General features: G+C 58.4%; 2 protein-coding genes across 4 annotated transcripts in view; both read right to left on the bottom strand.

The window, feature by feature from the left end:
• PIK3CB (phosphatidylinositol-4,5-bisphosphate 3-kinase catalytic subunit beta) overlaps window positions 1-19,205 on the bottom strand; it is a 138,843-nt gene that overhangs the window by 118,447 nt on the left and 1,191 nt on the right. The gene's annotated exons all lie outside the window — the stretch shown is intronic.
• Window positions 14,547-16,824, bottom strand: FOXL2 (forkhead box L2). Its single transcript, XM_068406729.1, has one exon. The coding sequence runs from the start codon at window positions 16,610-16,612 to the stop codon at window positions 15,695-15,697; it is 918 nt and encodes a 305-aa protein (XP_068262830.1). The 5' UTR covers window positions 16,613-16,824; the 3' UTR covers window positions 14,547-15,694.

Below are 19,205 nucleotides of genomic sequence, written 5' to 3'. Positions count from 1 at the left end.
TACTATATTTAGTGGTGACAACCCTGATGTCCAGTGGCTTGAGGATGCCTAGCCCTTGACCCAGCTCGGTTTCTAGGTCATTATAATGCCCAGAGGCAGGTCAGGGATGAGGACAAGGTAAAAGAATACCCAAGACATGAACAAGGTAGGGGACTCTAAAGAGACCAAGAGTTAGAAAGCAACAGCTGTGGAGGTACTATGGGCTAGAAGAGGTTGAACTCAAGTGGACACTAAAAATGACACCTCTGGAAAAGGCAGGGTGTGGTATTTCTTTCTCCCTAGCAAGCCCAAGTATGCAACGCAGTGTGAATTTGCCATTGACTTCACACTGGTAGACTATGAGCCATTTTTATCACCATCTTCATCAGAAATGCTCCCAAGGTACACAGGGCACATTCAGGGTTTCCTGACAAATTATTCAGCATTGCAGCCTGCTGAAAAGAACTGCTCAGTACCAGAGCAGTGGTGCATTTCCCCTCAACTGAAATAAAAATCTCCTTCACAGGAGAGCTGTGCTTTCCCATGGATAGTGAACTCACTTCCTTCTGGTTTGTTTATAGCCATATGGGAGGTTTTTCCTCTACCATTCCCTTTTCCAAAAGCAATGAGACAATAAGACATTGTTAAGTGTTAAACATCCATGTTTCTATTTCTTGTCTTCATAACAGAAATATTAGAATGATGAGAAATGAAACAGGGAAATGATGAGGGAGAATGGCAAAATTTAACTCAGATTTTTATCCGAAACAGCAGAACAGGCATTCATAAATGGTCCAGCGATGGCTGGAAGCCATTTTTTTTTCAGATAAAATACAGATTAACCATGTAATGTTTCATGAACCTGTGAACCATGCTTAAACTAGAAAACTTTGTACACTAGAAAAGGTGATTTGAACAATGCCAACTGTAACGGCATAGGAACAAATCATATAGGTAACTAAGAAAATGCAGAGATGCCATTTCTAACAGCACCAGGAAATAAAGTATCTGTCACTGAACTACAAATGTACAGATCCCTTGGACTCCTCAAAAAGGGGCCCTCCCTGGAGGGACAAGTGTCCAATGCAGTCATGGGAGGACCTGAGGATACCTTTGGAGAAGAGGAAGCTCCCCACACTGTATGGAAGAAAACTGAAGGAGTCTGACCCCCTCACACTCTGGGGAGAACCTCTAAGGCAAGAAAAAATGGAGCTGGAATGGTTCACCCAAAACTAGGAATCAGGGCAAGCCCAGGAGCCAGCTGTATGGGTACGCTCACCCGTGTAGACATCCAGCAACAAATCAATCACTGTGCAAGATGAGGAAATTTTCCACTATCCGCAACATACTGGGTGTGGTGGGTGTGACAGTTTGACACCGAGCAAAAGAAAAACACATGCAGGGACCGTAGGCAACTCTGAATTAATTTTGTGATCAGCTAAGAAGATCCAGAAAACGTGTATTTGGTTTAATGAGAAGAGTCAGCCCGGCGCATGGACAGGTAGATGGTAGGGAAGGCTGGCAACACGCCTGCTCCAGCAGGCACCACAAATCCCTTGGGATGCTCAGCTATCTAGAGAAATGTGTGTCACACAAATCTGCCCAAGCCAGAAACCTCACCTATTGCTCCTGTCTCCCCGTGACAGCCTTCCTAAAGCCAGACAGATGATCACATCCAATCCATTTTTGCTTGCTGAGTGTTATTTCTCATATAATAACAGAGCACAATTTACTGGGCATGAGTATAAATAGTCTTAGCCAAAGATACGAAATTGGTGCTCCCAGTAGTCACCAAGCCAAAGGTGGAAGATGATGTTAAAATGAGAAAGGGCCTATTTTAATGGAGCCAGATAGATTCTGATCAATATTTAGGATTGTTAAACTATCAAGCAGCATTGCCTTAAATTAAAATATCACTCAATTACTTTTTTGGCAAAAAAGTGTGAAAAGTTATGCCGTTTCACTAGTTGCTGGCACAGAGAGGGACAAACGAGGCAAAACCAATAAAACCCCCCCGACTAATTCAACAATAAAACATTTGACGTGTTTTGGATCATCCAGTGAGAAATTAAAACACTGCTATGAATATCAACATAAGGAAACGGCGATTGCAAACAATAGTGATATCTCAGCAGACAGCCCCGAGATCACATCAGGTTGTCGTTTCACCGGGGGCTGCAAAACAGGGGAGCCAGAAACGCCATTTCCAGCTCTGAGAAGGCAGGACAGAAACAAAGAGGAAACTGAAACAGAAAGCCCTGGCTCACAGTGTGGCATGTAGGAAGGGCGTTACTGCTGCCAGACACACGGCGGCATGGGGAAAACCGCGATTCCAGGGAACAGTGCGAGATCCCCAGAAAGACTGCAATTTCTATCTAATTTTATTTATAAAATTATATGTGTGTGTATATATATGTATATATAACCATCAAAGAAAGACCTTCCCACATACTTTCAATACGTAAGTAGTAGCCTTTAGGTCTGCTCCAGGCTTTGTTCTCCTAAAGTGAAAGCTGCTAGATTACACAATAAAATGTCATTATTTTCCTTGCTGCTCTCCTCCTCTTTCCTGTCTCATATCCTTCCTTCTTTTTTTCTCTCTCCTTTTTCTGACTTCTTTCTTCCCCCTCTTCTATTCCTGGCTCTCCCTAACCCCCCTTATTAGAATTTCTCTCCATGCATTCTTGCTCCTTTCCTGCTGCTTCTGCTCTTCTCTCTCATTCCCAGTCACTCATTTCTTTCATACTGAATTAACTCTACCCCTGGTCTATGCATCCTGACAATCTATCTGTTTTTAATTGTTGCACTAAACTTAGCTGGACATTTCAGAGAGCCATGTACATTTAAACCGAGGACCTTTTCAAAGTCTTCATAATTCAACTTGATTCCATGTATTCGATACAAGAGCCATATGTTTTTGCAGATCACGTATTGTTTCGCACATGTGAATACTTACAGAACAGACGTGTATTTGGGTATCAATTGCTTTTGCTTTCTGAGCTGTCAATTAATTTTGTGCTATGTAATAGCATCGCTACTTTGAAACGTGCAGAGATTTTCTCCTAGGTTCTAAAAATATGCTGTGAATGTAACGAATAAGGGCTCGCTATGCTGAGTGGGCTTTGCTTGGTGAAACACGTTCACAGGTGAAAAAGAAGCACTCACAGGCAGCTCCCTGCCAGGGCTAACAAGGTGGTAGAACCTGAGCAGCATCAAGACCCCATTCCTTCTCCATCACCACCAGCCTTCTTAATGGCTCTTCACAGAGCCACCAGTATTTCTAAGGTTGATTCTTCCCAACAAACTGCCTAGAAATGATCAATTCATCTATTGCGTCCTCAGAGCAGATCTAGTAGCCTTTCCTCAGACAAAACTTTCCTGCATCACGCCCTGGTGCTAAGTCCGTAAAGAAGAGGAGAGAAGAGGGAGAAAATCATAACGGATTCTGGCAAAGGTGTGTAAGAATCAACATTTCCTTTGCAGCAGCTAAAGCATTAAACTGAACATTAAAATCCTACCCTAGGTGTGTGTGTCCCCGGCACATCTTTGTGTCAAATGTGAGCATCTCCAGGGAAAAGTGGACAGAGACTAGCACTGATCTAAATGGAGGGGAAAAGTTCTCACACTGATTCAATTAGAGTAGTATATGTTGTAATATAGCTTCAAGGGATAACTGAAACTTTTGGAGAGTGCTTTTTTTTTTCTTTCCCTTTTTCTTTCCTTTGGCTGCTGCCACATGGAGCTCATTTCACATTCCAACTGTAACGTAAGTGATACAGAAAAACAGTTCTCACATTGTGTCAGATCCACTGGTGCCTAATCCACAGGCACCCTCCTTCCAGTAGTCTGAGAATACAGCCGTGCACAGAGCTTTACCTTTTCTACCCTACTCCTGCCCCACCTGGGTTTCAAGTGGATGAGCTTTTCTTTCCAACTGCCAGCCAGAAAATAGTAAGTGACTACCAGAAAACAATCCATCTCACTCAGTTCTCTGGGAAAAAGTACAGAAGTTAACTCATGACAGTTGTCGTGTACTACAGTGACGTGAAGCACACGATAAAGAAAAAAGCGCTATTAACCAAATATGTCAATAGAAGTAGAAATCCACAACTAATATGATGAGGCTGCACTGACTTTGTTACTGCTGTGCTGATTTGCACCAGTGAAGCACCACTCCTCACAAGTTCTCCATGAGCGAGGCACCTTTCCATCTGAGGTAGCCAATAGTCTGAAAACATCCCAGAAATATTTTGACTGGGGGCTCTCGGGAGCTGGGGCTGCTTTGTATACTGTGGTATTGTAGCAACACCCCAGTCTTGCTTGAAGAGTAAACAAATATAACAATAGCTATAAAGATAAACTGCAAAAAATAATTCCCACTCCTGGAATTCCCGATGCAGGTGAGCACCTTCCTCTCAGAAACAGCCAGCACCCCACCTTCCCACTGCGCTGGCTCAACCTGTGGGTGCTCAATGACTCTACAGTTCAGCTCTGCTCTACTCTTTGTCACCAAAAAGATGAAAGATCTAAAGAAAAACAACCCTGGAAAATTAGGCATAGTGTTTGTTCGCTGTGGAGAGCTCCCCTGGCTCAGTCCTTCCCCTTGCAATATGACATCGTACCATCAGAGCTGTGACGGTGACACTGCAATGCTGAAAGGGAAGGTGGCTTCACCCACATTGAGTCTGGGCGGCTGAAGACTCGGGGGATTCAGTTGCAGACTACATTTCTGTGTCGGCGATGGAGGCAACAGTACCACAGCTCATCCTCCAGCTGGGATGACTGCTGAGGCGCAAGGATCGGAGTCATCTTTGTGATCTTCCTCAGCTAGTTCAGACAAGGGGAACGTGGGGAACCCCTGGAAGTCACTCTGCCAGCGCACAAATCCCCGTGCCCAGCCCCAGCACAGAACCGAAACAGGGAAGGTCCGCTGCCGGGCCGCAGCAAGGGAACCCGGATCAGCGCAGATAAAACCGGGACTTCCTTCTTACTTCGGTATAAACTGTTCCACTGCTCCTTGTGTTTTCTAGAATCCACTGCACTTGATTTTCTTTAGCACACTGTTTCTCCTAATACTTTATAAATGTTCAGTTCTTTTTCAAATAAAAGGCAACAGCTGATCATATAAAGAATATTAGAATTCATGTAGGATCTAATAAACTGAGCACCTTAAACTCTGCTACACTAGAAACTACAGCACTTGGTGATTTTGTTGCATAAATTACAAACTGCTGCTATAAGCTAGCGGCTGTCCTGTGTCTGTGCATTAACAAATGTGAGTAATGTATGGAAAGGGATATTTCCTTAACATACATCCTTTTTTTTCTTTCTCATTTCACATTTTGCAATCACAAATGTTCTCATTTGCTCAGGATCAATGGACCACACTGATTTTTTGGGTCTAAGGAATATAAAATGAAGGCTTATCACCAAAAATTTCAGCACTTGTGTACAAAGCCATTTTCTATAGTTATAAGGTCTCAGTTGCCAAAGGAGGATTTTTTATAAACATGTATTGTATCCTGCATGTACTTAAAAGAAAATTTGGCTGTGAAGATTACTTAACATCTTCTAACTCTCCTACCAAGCGCTGCTCTCCACAGTGTGAGAGAGCTAGTATTTAGCTTACTAGTATTTGTATAGGGCTACACTCTGAACTAAAAGGACTCAGAATGACTTGTTACATGAAGAGAATTTTCCTTAAAGGAGAGATGAGTGGTTAAAAATATGGAACAACAGAGCAATGGTAAAAGCTTGCTGTCAGGACAGAATGCTACAGCCCCTGTAATATCTCATATAGAGAGAGCAGGAATGGTGGAAGAGCAGCAGAGAAAAGAAGAATCAGCGAGGGAAATGGAGAGGGCAAAAGGAGAAATGTGCAACGGCGTATTTATATGCCAGGAACTCCCCACATTTCACGACCGAAGGAAGAACGTCCCGCAGGCTGGGAAACCCCTCCCGCCCGCCGCGGCTCTTCGGGGTGTTCTCTGGCGGTCGGGCCGTCCCGAGAGCCCCTGGGCCGCGGCCGGCGGCCGGCAGCACACCGGGCTGCTGCGGCGCCCTCCGCCCTGGCAGGGCCCGCCGCGGCGCGGGTGCCCGCCGGAGCCGCCCCCGTCCCGGGCCGGCGGGGCGGTGCGGGGCGGCGCGGGCCCGGCAGGGGGCAGCGGCGGGCCGGGCCGGCGGAGTGTGGCGGGCGCTCGGGGGGGGAGAGGCAGCCCCGGGGCTGCCCGCGTCGGGCCGACTGTAACCGCTCAGGGTGTTCCTGCCTGGAGCTCCAGAGCGGGTAATGTGCAACATCAGAACGGCACATGGGGGAACTCTCCGCCGCTAATGGGAAACAGTCGAGAGTTCTACCAAATCTGTCACTTTTTAAATGAAAACATGAAGAGGGGCTAAGATAAAACAACAACAACAACAAAAAGTTGGAAGAATGAACTTTGATTCAGATACTGAAAAATTTTCCTCAAGGAATGGAAAACCTGATGGAGGGGAAAAAAAAAAAACAAACTCAAATCTTATGGTGCTTGTAGCAGCCTGAGCAGACATTCCTCCCTATAATCCCCTTGCTCCCTTCCCGCTCCGGCAAGGGAAAAAACCCCCCTTCTGTGATGGCTCGGAGAGATTTTGGGACATTGGGATGTTTAAACAAGTGGTTCCTATTTCTATTCCAGGGCAACTGGTGACTGTCCCAGACAACACTCGGCTGCTCTGGGCTGAGCTGAACGGTAGTTTATCAAAAAAGACAAACCAAGAGGCTTCCAAGCCAAGCTCACCGAATTGGGGAAAGAGGGAAAAAGGGCTGTTCCGTAGGACTGCAACTACAGCAGCCAGGGCAGGAGGCTCCTCCACAGGAGATGTGACCAGCGAGGTGTATTTAAAAAGACCTTACACATGCTTCTGCCAATTTTTAAAATCGCCTGTTGCTTTTCTGAAAACGCCCCCGTATCTCGGAGGCTTCACAGGACCCAGACAGGCAACCTGCAAGGCCAGGGGACAGCGAAGCCGGCCCTGCCCGTGCCCGCCCGCCTCGCCTCCCCGCCGCCAGCCCGGCCGGGCGGCCGCTGCCCCCGCGCCGCGCACCGGGGACATTAGATGGTCGCCACGGCAACCCGTGAGGACACGAATTAACGTGCCTCGGGGATCCACCTCCCACTGGTGCCAGCGGGGATCCCAGCCGCCGTTCCCAGCCGGGTTGTATCCCCCCGCCTCGCCGGGGACGATTTGGGAGGCGGAGGGGGTGGCCGCAGGCTCCGCGCAGCGCGCCCACCGCGCAGCGGGCACGGGCTGAGAACCTCGCTGAGGACGAATCAAGGGAGAACTGCGGCTGCCAAAACCCCAGCCTCCTGAGACCTGCCTCTCCCCGAGACCCTTCCCAGCCTCACCCCGGGCCCGGGGGTCTTTTATTAGCCGGGCAGCCAGCGGCGGTGAACGTCTGCTGCTTCACAAGCGCTTCGCTGCCCGGACTGTGAGCGCCGTTACCGGCGCCGCTACTTACTCGGTGAGCGGGCTGCAGCCCTCCCCAGCGGAGGGCTCGGCGGGCTGCAGCAGGGCTGGCTTTGCCCGGCAATAATTAGTTGTACCTGAGCGCGGGGAGCGTTAGGAGTCATGTAGCAGATGCCACAGACGTTAGTCGCTGATAAGCACCGAGCGATATCGTCTCCTAAAGCAAGAAGCGGAGGAAACTCAGCCCATCTCCAACAACATGTGCCTGATATTTTTTTTTTCTGAACATCTTGTTAAAAGCAACACCTGAAAAAAAGATGAGAAGAGAGTAACTCCTTTTTGTTTCTTCCTCCTTTTGATAACTAAGGACATTACGCCTCGTGTTGTGCTCAGCTTCGCCTTGTCCCTTATTGATTGTTTGGGTTTTCACAGAACAGAACGATAATAATTTAAAAACCCACAGTTATCGCTGGGAAAAAACGGGGAAACAGGCACCGTATCTTAAACAACCGGTCACGGACTCTTCTGTGTGGCGGAGCCGGCAGCGTGCCCCTAAAGCCCGCATCTTTGCGCGCACCGCTTGCCCGAAGAAGTGGAAGCTGCCCGGCCAGCCTAGAAATCACGGACCTGTTCCCCACCCTCGCCCAGAGCCCCTTTACCGAAGCCTCACGGTTTTTTCAGACGCCCCCGCCCCGGCCAAGTGCCGGAGTTGTCACCAGTTGCCCGTGCCATGCACTCCCGAGGGTCACACCGCAGGCTGGCGGGTGTGCGCCGCGCCGCTCCCGTGCCGGCGTTCGCACCGTGCTGCCTAATGTCATCGAAAATAGTCGGTGTGAACGAGAAATGTGCTATTCCGTCCCGTTACTTCGTAATCGCTCCGAATTAGCTATTCATATGGTGTGAGGGGAAAAATCCCGTTGGAGGGAGAGAGAAATTAAACGAAGGTAGGCGACCAGTTCATCTGCCAGGAAAACTGCAGCATTTGCAGGGACCTGCTGGGAAGTCAGGAGCCTCCGCCGCTGTCAGCTCTCGGGCAGGCTGCGGAGCCGGCTGGGTGCCCGCGCCCGTCCGCGCCCGCCGGGGAAACCGAGCTCGGGACCCCCGGGACTTGCGGGCAGGGTGTACTCCCTCCCCGGGCAGAGCAGGGAGAGCCAGTGCTTCACTTTCAGATCCCACCTGATGGGATTTCTCACAGTATTTCCTCGCTGTGCAACTTGAGGGAGAGCAAGGCTCCCCTCCCCTGCGCAATGCGTTCGTTCTCTGTGTTCCTGGGCTCACTCTCCCCGGGGGACCGGGCGGGTCCCCGCAGCGGGCAGCGCGCGGGCTCCCGAGGGGCGCAGCCCAGCCTCGGTGCCCGCCGCCCGGCTCCGTGTGCTGGGACGGGAACAAGCACGAGGTCTTGTCGAAAGACAAATTCTGCTTCAGGCAACGTGCGGCTGATTTTGAACGAATTCCCTCCAGCCCACCAGATCCTGCAGCTGCTTGTCTGGCTAATAAAACCCCATGTGGTTTCTAAACTTACAGAAAGAAAAAGGAAAAAGATGTCCATCCAAGTAAACTATAAGTGAAAACTCATTGATTACCTCCGCCTTCCTGTCTCAGATTTGATTAATCATTTGCCATCATGCTTTCCGAGCCACTGCTGTGTTGGTTTCCCTCTGCCTGAATCCTGTAAGACTTTTCCAGAAGGGCGGCTGTGATGTTGAGACCAACACACTGTAAACAACCACAAGAAGCAGAGCTGATGTTTTCAATACAGCTCAAGGACTAAAATAAACTCATTGGTTAGGCCAGCCTGAGCGATTGTTTTGGTGAGCGCTTCCCAGGCCCGCTGCTGAGCACATCCCCGAGGGCTACCTGGGGCGGGCGGCGCTGCCGCGGCGGTCCCGGGCGGCGGAGCGGGCGGACGAGCGCCGAGCCCCGCCGGGAGGAGGCCCCCGCCGCCGCTGCCTGCCCTGCGCGGGGCCGCATCCCTGCTGCGGGGCAGATGTTACACCGCCGCAGAGCAGAGCCCTGCCAAGGCGCGGAGGTGACCCGCAGAGCCAGGGATGGGCTCTTGGGGAGATGCGCGCAGGGGGATGGAGAAGGCGCAGGGGAAGCGCGGAGCCAGGAGCCCCGCCTGAGGCCCGCTCCGTCCCCAGCTCCCGGCCGCCGGGCTGCGCCCAGGGCTGCAGGCGCCGCCGGAGGGGCTCAGCGCTGCGCCCGGGGCTCTGCAGCGCGTCTCGGGGCTCTCCAGTCTGGTTATCCCGGCCCTGTCCGTCTCCCGCAACAGTGTCGGGCTTTTTCGTCCTCGCCGTATTTTTTTTCACCGTCTTCTATCGCCTGAAGCACCACGCCGGCTGCCCGTGCCCGCCCGCACCGAGCTGGCTCCCTGCGTTTGAGGCCAGCCGGCCTCTCCTGCGAGCGGGCAGGACCGGACCCCGCAGGGCGGGCCGAGCCCAGCGGGGGGGAAGGAGGGGTCCCCAGACCCTGGCCGACGCCCGCCCCGCCGGGCCGCCCTCCGGCAGCGCAGGGCCCGCTGCTCGGCCCGGGACGCGGCGAGCGGGCTGGGACGGGCCCCGAGGCACGGGGCGGGCGGCGACCCGGGGCCACCGGAGCTCGCAGCGCTCCCGACCGCCGGGGCACGGCGGACGGGCAGCCGGGGAGAGCGGCCGGGAGCCGCGTCCGTCACACACGCAGAGAGGAGATTTTTTAAGTAACAAGCATACTTTTTTATTTTTGAAACAAAAATATCGTTTTCGGCTTAACAATAGCCGGATCTCGCTGAATGAAGCCTTTGCATATTTTCCTGTTTTAATTGGTTGTATAATAAACAGTCCTGACCCCGCACTCTCTTTTCAATGAGTTCAGGGTGAAACGCGGACCATGGGACTGGAAATGACTTTTTCACCACTTAAAACACGGACAAGAATACCAGGAATCAGGCGCTGTTAAACAGCCGCACCGGCCGGGGCGGGAGGGGCGCGCAAGGTGAGAGCTGTGTGCGTGTCTCCTCCCGGAGCACGGCTCTGCCCTGCCCGCGGCCACCGGCACCGTCGCCCACCCGCCCCGGGCACGACGAGAGGAGCCGGGGCGCCCCGGGGAGCGTCCGCTCCCCTGGGGTCCCTCAGCGCCCCGCCGTCAGGTGGCTGTCCCCCGCCGGGCCGCAGGCAGAGGGCAGCCGTGCCGTGCCGGCGGGGAGCGCTCCCGGGGCCGGGAGCTCCGCCACCCTCCGAGCCCAGCCCGGGCTCGAGGGCTGAGCAAAGGACCGGAGAAGAAAAAAAACCCTGCGGCCGCAAAACAGCTCCCCAGGCCTGGCACTGCCCCGGGGGCTGGAGCTACCGGGGGGCGGTGGGAGCCCGCTCAGCCCCGGGGAGCAAATCCTTCCCTTCCCCCGAGGGGCACGGGCAGCGCGCTCCCGCTCCGGCAGCGGCCAAGGCAGGCTGCTTCCACGGCCGCTCCGTGCAGGGCGAAAACAGCGCTCACTCTTCTGCTTTCATCTGTCGCCAGCGTTGCATAAACCTGGGCCCACTCCGGCCGGGACGCGGAGGTAGCTCAGCCAGACAGCAGCCCCGAGCCTCCCGGCCCCGGCTCCGGCCCCCGGAGCAGCTCCTCGGCGGGCGGCGGCCCCGAGGCTGGAGGCGGCTCCGTGCCGCGGTGCAGGTCCGGGGAGAGCATCCCGCTCCGCGGAGCGTTCCTCCTGCCGTCGTTTATATAACGGGGAAAGGCCTTACACAACGCGCAAACCCAGCTCTTGCCAAGAGACCGGCGCTCCGCCGCCTGCTTTCGCAAGGGGCCGCTGGGGCTGGGTGGCGGCGCGGCCCGGGGGCAGCGGGAGCCGCGGGATGCGGTGGCGCCGCCGGCGGCCCAGGGTGAGGGAATGTCGAACCGATGTGGGCACCCGCTGGCCCACCGTTCGTACCCACTGGGCTGCCTGCATGCGGGGTCGGTACAGCCTCCTTCTCCCGCCCACCCGCTGCAGTCCCAAGTGCCGCTGTCCCGGGATGCGGGCCCGATGCTGCACAGCAGCAAGGCTGCTCAGTGGCTTGGGCCTGGGGACAAGTCTCTCACGGGAGGCCCAGTCCCTGCGTGCCCACGCCTGGGTGTTTGCTAGCGCAGAGTGAGGTCCCCGGCAGCTGCTTGCCAGCCCGGTGCTTGATGCCCAGCGAGCAGGCATGTGATGGCTGCCTCCCTCCCCAGGCCGCCGGGGCCTGCACAGGAGGCCCGTCCGCTCTCGACAGCGGCAGAGCTGCGCTATTGCCGGCAGGAGCCCTGCCCCACGCCACCGCCCGACGGGCCTGGTGAGGGCCGGGATGCCAGCGGGGCTCTCGCTCTGATTCCCCGTCCCCTCTGCGGAGGGCCGAGGGCAGAGCGAGGTGGTGCTGCCGGGGGCACGGCCGGGCTAGAGGGGGCAGGGCCGGGCTGGAGGCAGCCCGGGGCCCCGCCAGCCCTGTCCTGAGGGCAGGGTGGAGGGAGGGGGTACAGCCGTGGCCAAGAGACGGTGGCTGCTTAATAAACCACGCGAGTTTACATTCAGTGCAGCCTCTGTTTATAAAATACAGAAAACGATCGTGCAAACATCCTAAAGGCGCGACGGCGGCACCTGCTGACCTGGGGACACGCTGCTGCCGGGGAGCGGCGCGGGGGGCTCGGGATGAAGGCGAGCAGAGCCTGGCCGGGCACAGGGAGCCTGGCAGATGGACAGGCCCCCAGCCTGGCAGGATGAGAGGCCTCTCCCAGCCCTGCCTGCCCTCATCTCTCCCCTGGCAGGCCCAGGCTCCTGGGAGCCACAGCGGAGAGCTCCTGGTGGGTGAAGGCAGCCTGGGGATCCCGAGGGCACCTTTGCCTGCCCCGAGCAGCTCCACACTCCCACATCGTGCCCTCTTGGGGAGCAGGCCCTTGTCCAGGGGCAGCAATTGTTCATGACCGGACGGCAGTCAAACGCTCTGCTCCCTGCCTCTCCGTATTGACACAGCTGGGTCACGCATCACAGGCCCAGGCTCTCCCCCCACGGCGGCACCGACTGGACACACCATGAGAATCGGAGCAGCCCTGGGGACACATGGCCCTGCCAGGTCCCAGGCTGCTGCTGCCTGCCCCTGCCCCTAAGCACCGCCAGGTATTGCTTCACCCAAAGCCGACGAGGCCCCAGCTGCTCCCGAGCCTTTCCCAGAGGCGCTGCAGCCCGGGCAAGTGGTGGCACAGCCCGACAAGGGGCCCCGGGAGATGCTGAAAGGGCTGTGTGGGGCACAGGACGGCGGAACCGCTCTCCTGACAGCGGGAAGGGTTTCCCTTGCGAGCTCTCCATGGCCCCAGCGTTCACCAGAGGAAACAAGTGGCACTAGCAGTACCTATAGAATAAGCAACAAGCAGTCAAGGCCCTGAGCCCTCTGGTGCAAGGCTCCAACCCACAGGCTGCCGATGGACTGCCTGGGCAGCCGCTGTGCTCACCCTGCACTCCTCGGGGTGTGTGGGTGATGCCGCCTTGTCCCACCATTGCCAACTCCCACCTAAGGGCCCCGGGCATGTCAGAGACCCCGAGTGAGTCGGCAGAGCCACGGGTGGCAAAGGTGTGAGTCAGGGCTGTGTCCTGTGTGCACTCGCAGCCCAGGGGCTGCCCGCCACCCGATCTGTCCTTTCACCTCCAGTTACATCGGTGTTCGTGGAGGGGCTAGGCTCGCTCCTCCTCTCCCGGCCCCCGGGGCAGGAGCTCGGCCCTGCAGCCCTCTGCGCACAGCGCGGAGCGGCCGCGGCACCGGCGCCATGCAGCGACCCCATTTGCCGCAGCCCTGCGTCTCTGCTCACCCGGGAGCGGAGCTCCTCGGCAGCACCACCACTCCCAGCGCCCTCCCGTTCAGGTCAGGGCCTGGGGACAAGGGGCAGTGTGGCCGTGCTGGCGGTCCCGGAGCCCTTCTCCCCTGGCTGTGCCCACCGAGCTGCACCACGGCAGAGAGGCGAGCGGTCTCCGCATCCCCCCCGATTTCTGTGACCAAGCCGGAGGCTGACGCTTCCTTCCACGCAGGGAGCCTGCAGAAGGCCCTAGCAGAGAAGGAGAGCGTCAGGCAGCTAGGCAAGGCCCCGTCTGCACCCAATGCCCACGGGTCAGGTCTCCGTGGGCCCTGCCGCAGGCCCCCGGCAGCGGGAGGGGAGTGCTCATCCCCGGTACTGGGTCTCGCCCCTGGCACCCCCTCTCCGCGTAAGCAAGCTGCCCGCGCTACCCGGAACAAGCGGAACACCCACATCCCCGTTCCGGCCCACAGAACAGCAGGCCTGGCCCAGGCTGGCGTCCAAGGGGACCCGCTGCACCCCAGGCCAGCACCGAGCGGGGACCACGCCGCCTGCCCCGCGGCCCCGACCCCTCCTGAGCCCCCAGGCGCCCGCGCAGGGGCCGCTGCCGGCGAGAGCAGGCAGGCTTTGAAGCAAGGCCCAGGCCTCGGGAGCGCCGCTGCCGGAGCCACCGGCCCGGCGAGGAAAGTGAGACGCGCCCGCGGCTCCCGGCACCGGCCGGGGCCCAGCCGGAGCGCGGGCCCCGCCGCAGCGCGGCCGGGCCGAGCCCGGGGGGATGCCCGGCTGCGCTGTGTCGCCCAGCGCTGCGGCCCCGGGCAGGTGGGGAAGAAACGAAAGCGGAGCCGGGGTCCGTGGCGGGCACAGGCCCTGGCACTGTCCCGAGGGCTCTGCCTCCCGGCGCCCCGGGAGGGCCGGGCCCACGGGCGAGGTGCTGGCGGCTGCCCGCGCCCCGGAGCGGAGGCGCTCCCCGGCCCGCCCGCGCCGCCAACGAAACGGTCCCTGCACCTCCCCGGCGGCCGCCACGACAGCACCGGGGCGCCGGTCGGCGCGGCCCCGCCCGACCTCTCCCGCCGCTGTGCAGCCCGCCACGGCGCTCAACGGAGTCGATACACCGCCCAAGCGCAGCCCGCGTATTTACCACAGCGGAGCAGGCGTGCGCGGCTGCGGAGAGCGCGGCAAGCCCGCTGCCGGGGCCCGGGGTCGGGAGCCGGCCGGGCAGCGCGGAGCGGCCCCGGCACACCGCGCCCGCCCTTGTTCTCCGCGTCCGCTTCTCGATCCCGAGCGCGGAGGAGCGGAGTGAAATAAAACGATGTGGAAAGAAGGAAAGGCATTTTATTGGAGACTTTACAATGCTAGAAAGTACAATAAAAGTGCTAGTTCACTCTAGAAAAGTTGGTCCCAAAACGGTACTATGCCACAGCATCTATCAGCTTACATAAACATTTATGAAATCGCTATGAACTGGCCCCTTTATTATAAACGCTTTTTTTTTCCACATTAATCTATGTAAAATTGAAGGATCAAAACTTTTTAAGAAAAAGGGCAAGCATTCAAAAGCAGAACCTACCGGAAAATCCATTTTGGGCCAGGTTTTGGGTCAAAAAAACCCCGAAGATAGTTTAAACTTTCATTATTAATAATAATATGCACACGGAAAAATATTCCAATCTATAGGAAACCGTCTTTTTTTTTTATAACATCAAAATATTTTTTTGGACTTGTATAAAATTATTTTTAAGACCTTAGAGGACATTGTCTTCTTTAAAAAATATATTTACCGCTGCCGAAACGTTTCACGAGTGACCCTGGCGGGTTTTGTTTGTTGGTTTCTAATAACCAGCAATATCGCACATCTCCTGCTCTTACAGCAGTCCCCACATAAGTACTATTTTGACGTAAAGCCACAGCTCGGAAGAAGCGCAGTGCTTTGCAAACCGAGGAAGAAGAAAGAGAAGATGAAGGGGAGAAGGAGGACAAGCACCGTGGTCACACGGCAGCGTCCAGGCCCCGCCAGCTCCGCACCGCCACGCGTGGAAATGCCGCCGCTATTTACAAGCTCCGCTTTACTCTCCCCGAGGCTGAGCCCGAAAAGATTACGGCCGAATTATAACGGAGCAGAATTTTGAGGGCTAACCAGCCTGTTTTAAATTACATGCTCCCCCCTCCAAAACCCTCACAAACAAACATACAAGCAGAGAAACGAACGGTAAATCCGAGCTCGCCTTAGGGCAGCCGGCCCGGCCACCGCTGCGCCCGGCGCAGCCCCGCTGGGGAAGCTCCCACACTTACGCTGCCTTCTTCTCATCGTAGGACGGCTCCTACACTTACACTACGCGCGGAGCAGGGCTACTATTTTCCCACCGCAACAGTTTGGGCACAGAGAGAGGAAAGTCCGCAGCTAGAGAGGAGGAGAGACACGAGAGCGCAGGAGAAGGCGGCGGGATTGGAGAGGGGCAGCGGGGCCGGGGCAAAGGCATTTCTGCGGCGGCGGCCGGCCGGAGCCTCCCTAGATGTCTATGCGGGAGTGCAGGGCGCTGTGTTTGCTGTCGTGCTCCCAGTAGGAACAGTGCATCATGGACAGCTCGGCGGGCTGGCGGGCGCAGGCGAACTGGAGGCCGGCTCCGTTCGCGGCCGGGGCCGCGGGCGGCGCGGGGCTGGCCGGGCTGAGCTGCTGGGGGTGGTGGGCGTGCGGGTGGTGGTGATGGCCCATGCCGTTGTAGGAGTTCACCATGCTGGGCAACGCCATGCTCTGCACCCGCGAGTAGGGGCTGTAGGACGCCGGGCCCGAGAGTCCTTTCACATTGACGGGGCTGACGTTCCCGCCAGACATCTGGCAGGACGCGTAGGGCATGGGCGCGGGGGGCTGCGCCAGCGGCCACGAGTTGTTCATGAAGGTGGACTGCAAGTACTTGGGCGGGGAGAGGTAGCCGTAGCTGTCGGGGCTGAAGAGGGTCTTGCCGGGCTGGAAGTGGGTCGGGGGCGGACGGAAGGGCCGCTTCATCCTTCGTCTCCTGCGGTAGTTGCCCTTCTCGAACATGTCCTCGCAGGCCGGGTCTAGGGTCCAGTAGTTGCCCTTGCGCTCGCCGCCGCCCTCCCGGGGCACCTTGATGAAGCACTCGTTGAGGCTGAGGTTGTGGCGGATGCTGTTCTGCCAGCCCTTCTTGTTCTTCTCGTAGAAAGGGAACTTGCTGATGATGTACTGGTAGATCCCGGACAGCGTGAGCCTCTTCTCCGCGCTGTCCCGGATGGCCATGGCGATCAGGGCCACATAGGAGTAGGGGGGCTTCTGCGAGGGGTCCGGCTTCTCGGGGCCCTTCTCGGCGCTCAGCTCCTCCTTGCCCCGCTCCGGCTCCTTGGTGCCGCCGGTCTCATGAGCCAGCAGCGCCACCGTGTCCTCCTCGCCGTCCGGGTAGCTGCTCATCATGGTGCTCCGTGTCCGCCGCCCCGCCGCCCGGGGCGAGCAGCGCAACGCCGCGTGGTGCGGAGCGCTGCCCGGTGCGCGGAGCCCGGTGCCGACGGCCGTCTCGCCCCGCACTCGCCGAGACCGGGACCGGTGTCGAAGCCGGGACCGGGACGGAGATCGGGAGGCGCCTCGCGCGGCGCCGCTGGTCCGTGCAGCGCGGCGGCGGCGGCGTCCCTGCCCCCGCGGGCTCCGCTCCCCTCTGCCGCGGCGGCCGGGCTCTTTTCTGATTTGTATGGGCCCGGCCGAGTTCCGCTTTCGTCAGGAGCCCGCTCCCCTATCGCCGCCGAGCCGCTGGGCACGGCCGAGTTCACCCCGCAGTCACGGCGCCGCGCTCAGCCCCGCGCACACGCGGCCCGACGTGGCCCCGCGGAGCGGCGCGGATCCGCCCCGGCTCGGCCGCGCCGCCGGGGGCGGGGACGTCCGGGGGACGCTGAGCGAGGCTCCGCCGCCCGCCCGGGGAGCCCGGCGTGGCCCGCGGCGCTGCGCTCCCCTCCCGTCCGGCGAGGGGCCGCGCTGGAGGCGGTGGGTGCGAGGGGGTGTGCCCGCAGCCGCGGCGCTCGCCCCCTGCCCCGGCGGCTGTCACACGTCCAGCCGCACACGCGGTCGCGTTTATATGTCTTGGCCCCGGGCCCCGCCAACCGATCGCGCCCGGGGAGCGCAAGGAGGCGGTTGCCGCTCTCTGCAAGTCCGTTCTTGCAGCCCGTATTTGCAGGAGGCAGAGAACAAGAGGTGTCGGGTCGCTCCCTCTCCCTCCCCGCAAAGTACACGCAGGCACCCAGCGCGGCTGCAGGGCTGAAAGACGCCCCGAGGGCCGGGGCAGGGTGGCGAGGCGAGGGATGACACACCGGGCAGCTTTCCTGTTCGTTCCCCTGGAGGGCTCCGGCTTATTTCACGCGGTTGATGGAGCAGCGTATGTGGCGTCGACATTCACCGTCTCCTTCCCCTTTTCTGCCTTCAGGTAGAGCCTCCCCGAGCAGCAGAAAGGCTGGCCCGAGTACAAGAGGTACCGTGCAGTAATAAATCACTAACACGGGGCTGCTCCAGCCACGAGTACAGAAGCGGGCAGGCGGACAGAGGATGCTTTGCACTGATTCCTAACGGAGCCTTCAGCCCGAGCGCCGGAGCGGGCCGGGCTGGCCCCGTTTGTCCCCGAGCTCCCCCCGCCAGACCACGCGGCCGCCGGCAACCTCAGGAGCCGGGCCGAACTCCGCGGGGCCGGGGCCGGGGCCACCTGCGCTCCCCAACCGCGGTCCCCGCTCGGCCCTCGGGGCCCGGCGCTGCAGCGGGCCCGCTGCTGTCGGTACGGCTCCGCTCCGGGGATGTGCCCGCACGGACCTGACCTCCCCTCCCGTACTCAAGCACCACTCGGCGTTTCCCCTCTTGGGTTGCCCAGAAGCGACCCTCGGAGGAGCCACACGTACACCTCGGCGCCCGCGGACCCGCGGCCGGCAGGTCACGGCCCCCACACTCTCTTCTGCCTGTGTCGAACGCGAACCGCTGCACAGCGCTGTTCCCCGCCCCGCGGATTTTACGTGCTGCATCAGTGTTCGTAACCAAACGCCAGCCCGGAGGGCTCGCAGCTCTCGAGCAGCGTGCCCGGTGCAGCCGGCCTCTGCCGTCGGGCTGCCCTGGGGCTCCGGCATCCCGTGCACGGATCTCTAGTTCCTCTGTCCCGGCAAGGGCCCACGGGTCCCTGCCTCCCCTCCCCGGGAGAGGCTATTTGTGGGTAAAGGCAGTCGAAGATGTAGAAACGTATTTTAACCGAGAAATAAAAGAGCCCTTCGGGGACCTATTATATTTATATTATTATTATATTTCTCGGTTAAAATACGTTTCTGCATCTTCGCCTATAGCCATACAACGAATCCCTTGTCTCCCATCGGCGGAGAAACGCGTACTCTAAAACCGTGACTGCGTAAATTCGGTCACAGAGACGAGGCCCCTCTATTTCCGCACACAGCCGCGGAGAAGCGCACGCCGCCCCTCAGCACCCCCCCAACGCACACAAACGAAACCGCGGCGGGATGAGGCCCGCAGGAGAGACGCTCCCCAGGGTTTCCCTCCCCGGCCGGCCCCCGGCGGCGGCCCGCTCCGCGCAGAGCGGTGGGGCAGCCGGAGCCAGCTGTGCCCCGGGGCCGGGGCTAGCTCCTTTCTGCCGGCCACCCATGCTGCTCTCGGCGCTCCCCCTCGCAGGCATTTCCGCGGCGAGGGCCGGTGCAGGTGTAACAGCCCTGCTGCGTGTGTCATCACCTCCGGCAAATGGCAGATGCCTGCCTTTGCACTGCTAAGCCGGGCGCGCAGCTCCTTACCGGGGCTGGCTCGCTCACAGAGGACATTTGACATCCGAGGGGCTTGTTTGGGTTTTTTTGACAGCCCCACCAAGGGGGATTTCGGATGAACACCAGGGCAGAAGCTCAGCCCAGCGCTGGGAGCGGCGATCGGGCCGAGCAGCGGCAAAGGTGAGCGCGCAGCCCCGTGGGCGGCTACTTGAACATTTGACACGGGGCAGGCAGGCACTGTCGGGCTCTCCCCTCGCCCCGGTACTGACTAAGCC

This window comes from Nyctibius grandis, chromosome 8 (assembly GCF_013368605.1).
Source record: "Nyctibius grandis isolate bNycGra1 chromosome 8, bNycGra1.pri, whole genome shotgun sequence".
Taxonomy (NCBI): Eukaryota; Metazoa; Chordata; class Aves; order Nyctibiiformes; family Nyctibiidae; genus Nyctibius; species Nyctibius grandis.
This window is presented reverse-complemented; position numbering and strand designations above follow the sequence as displayed.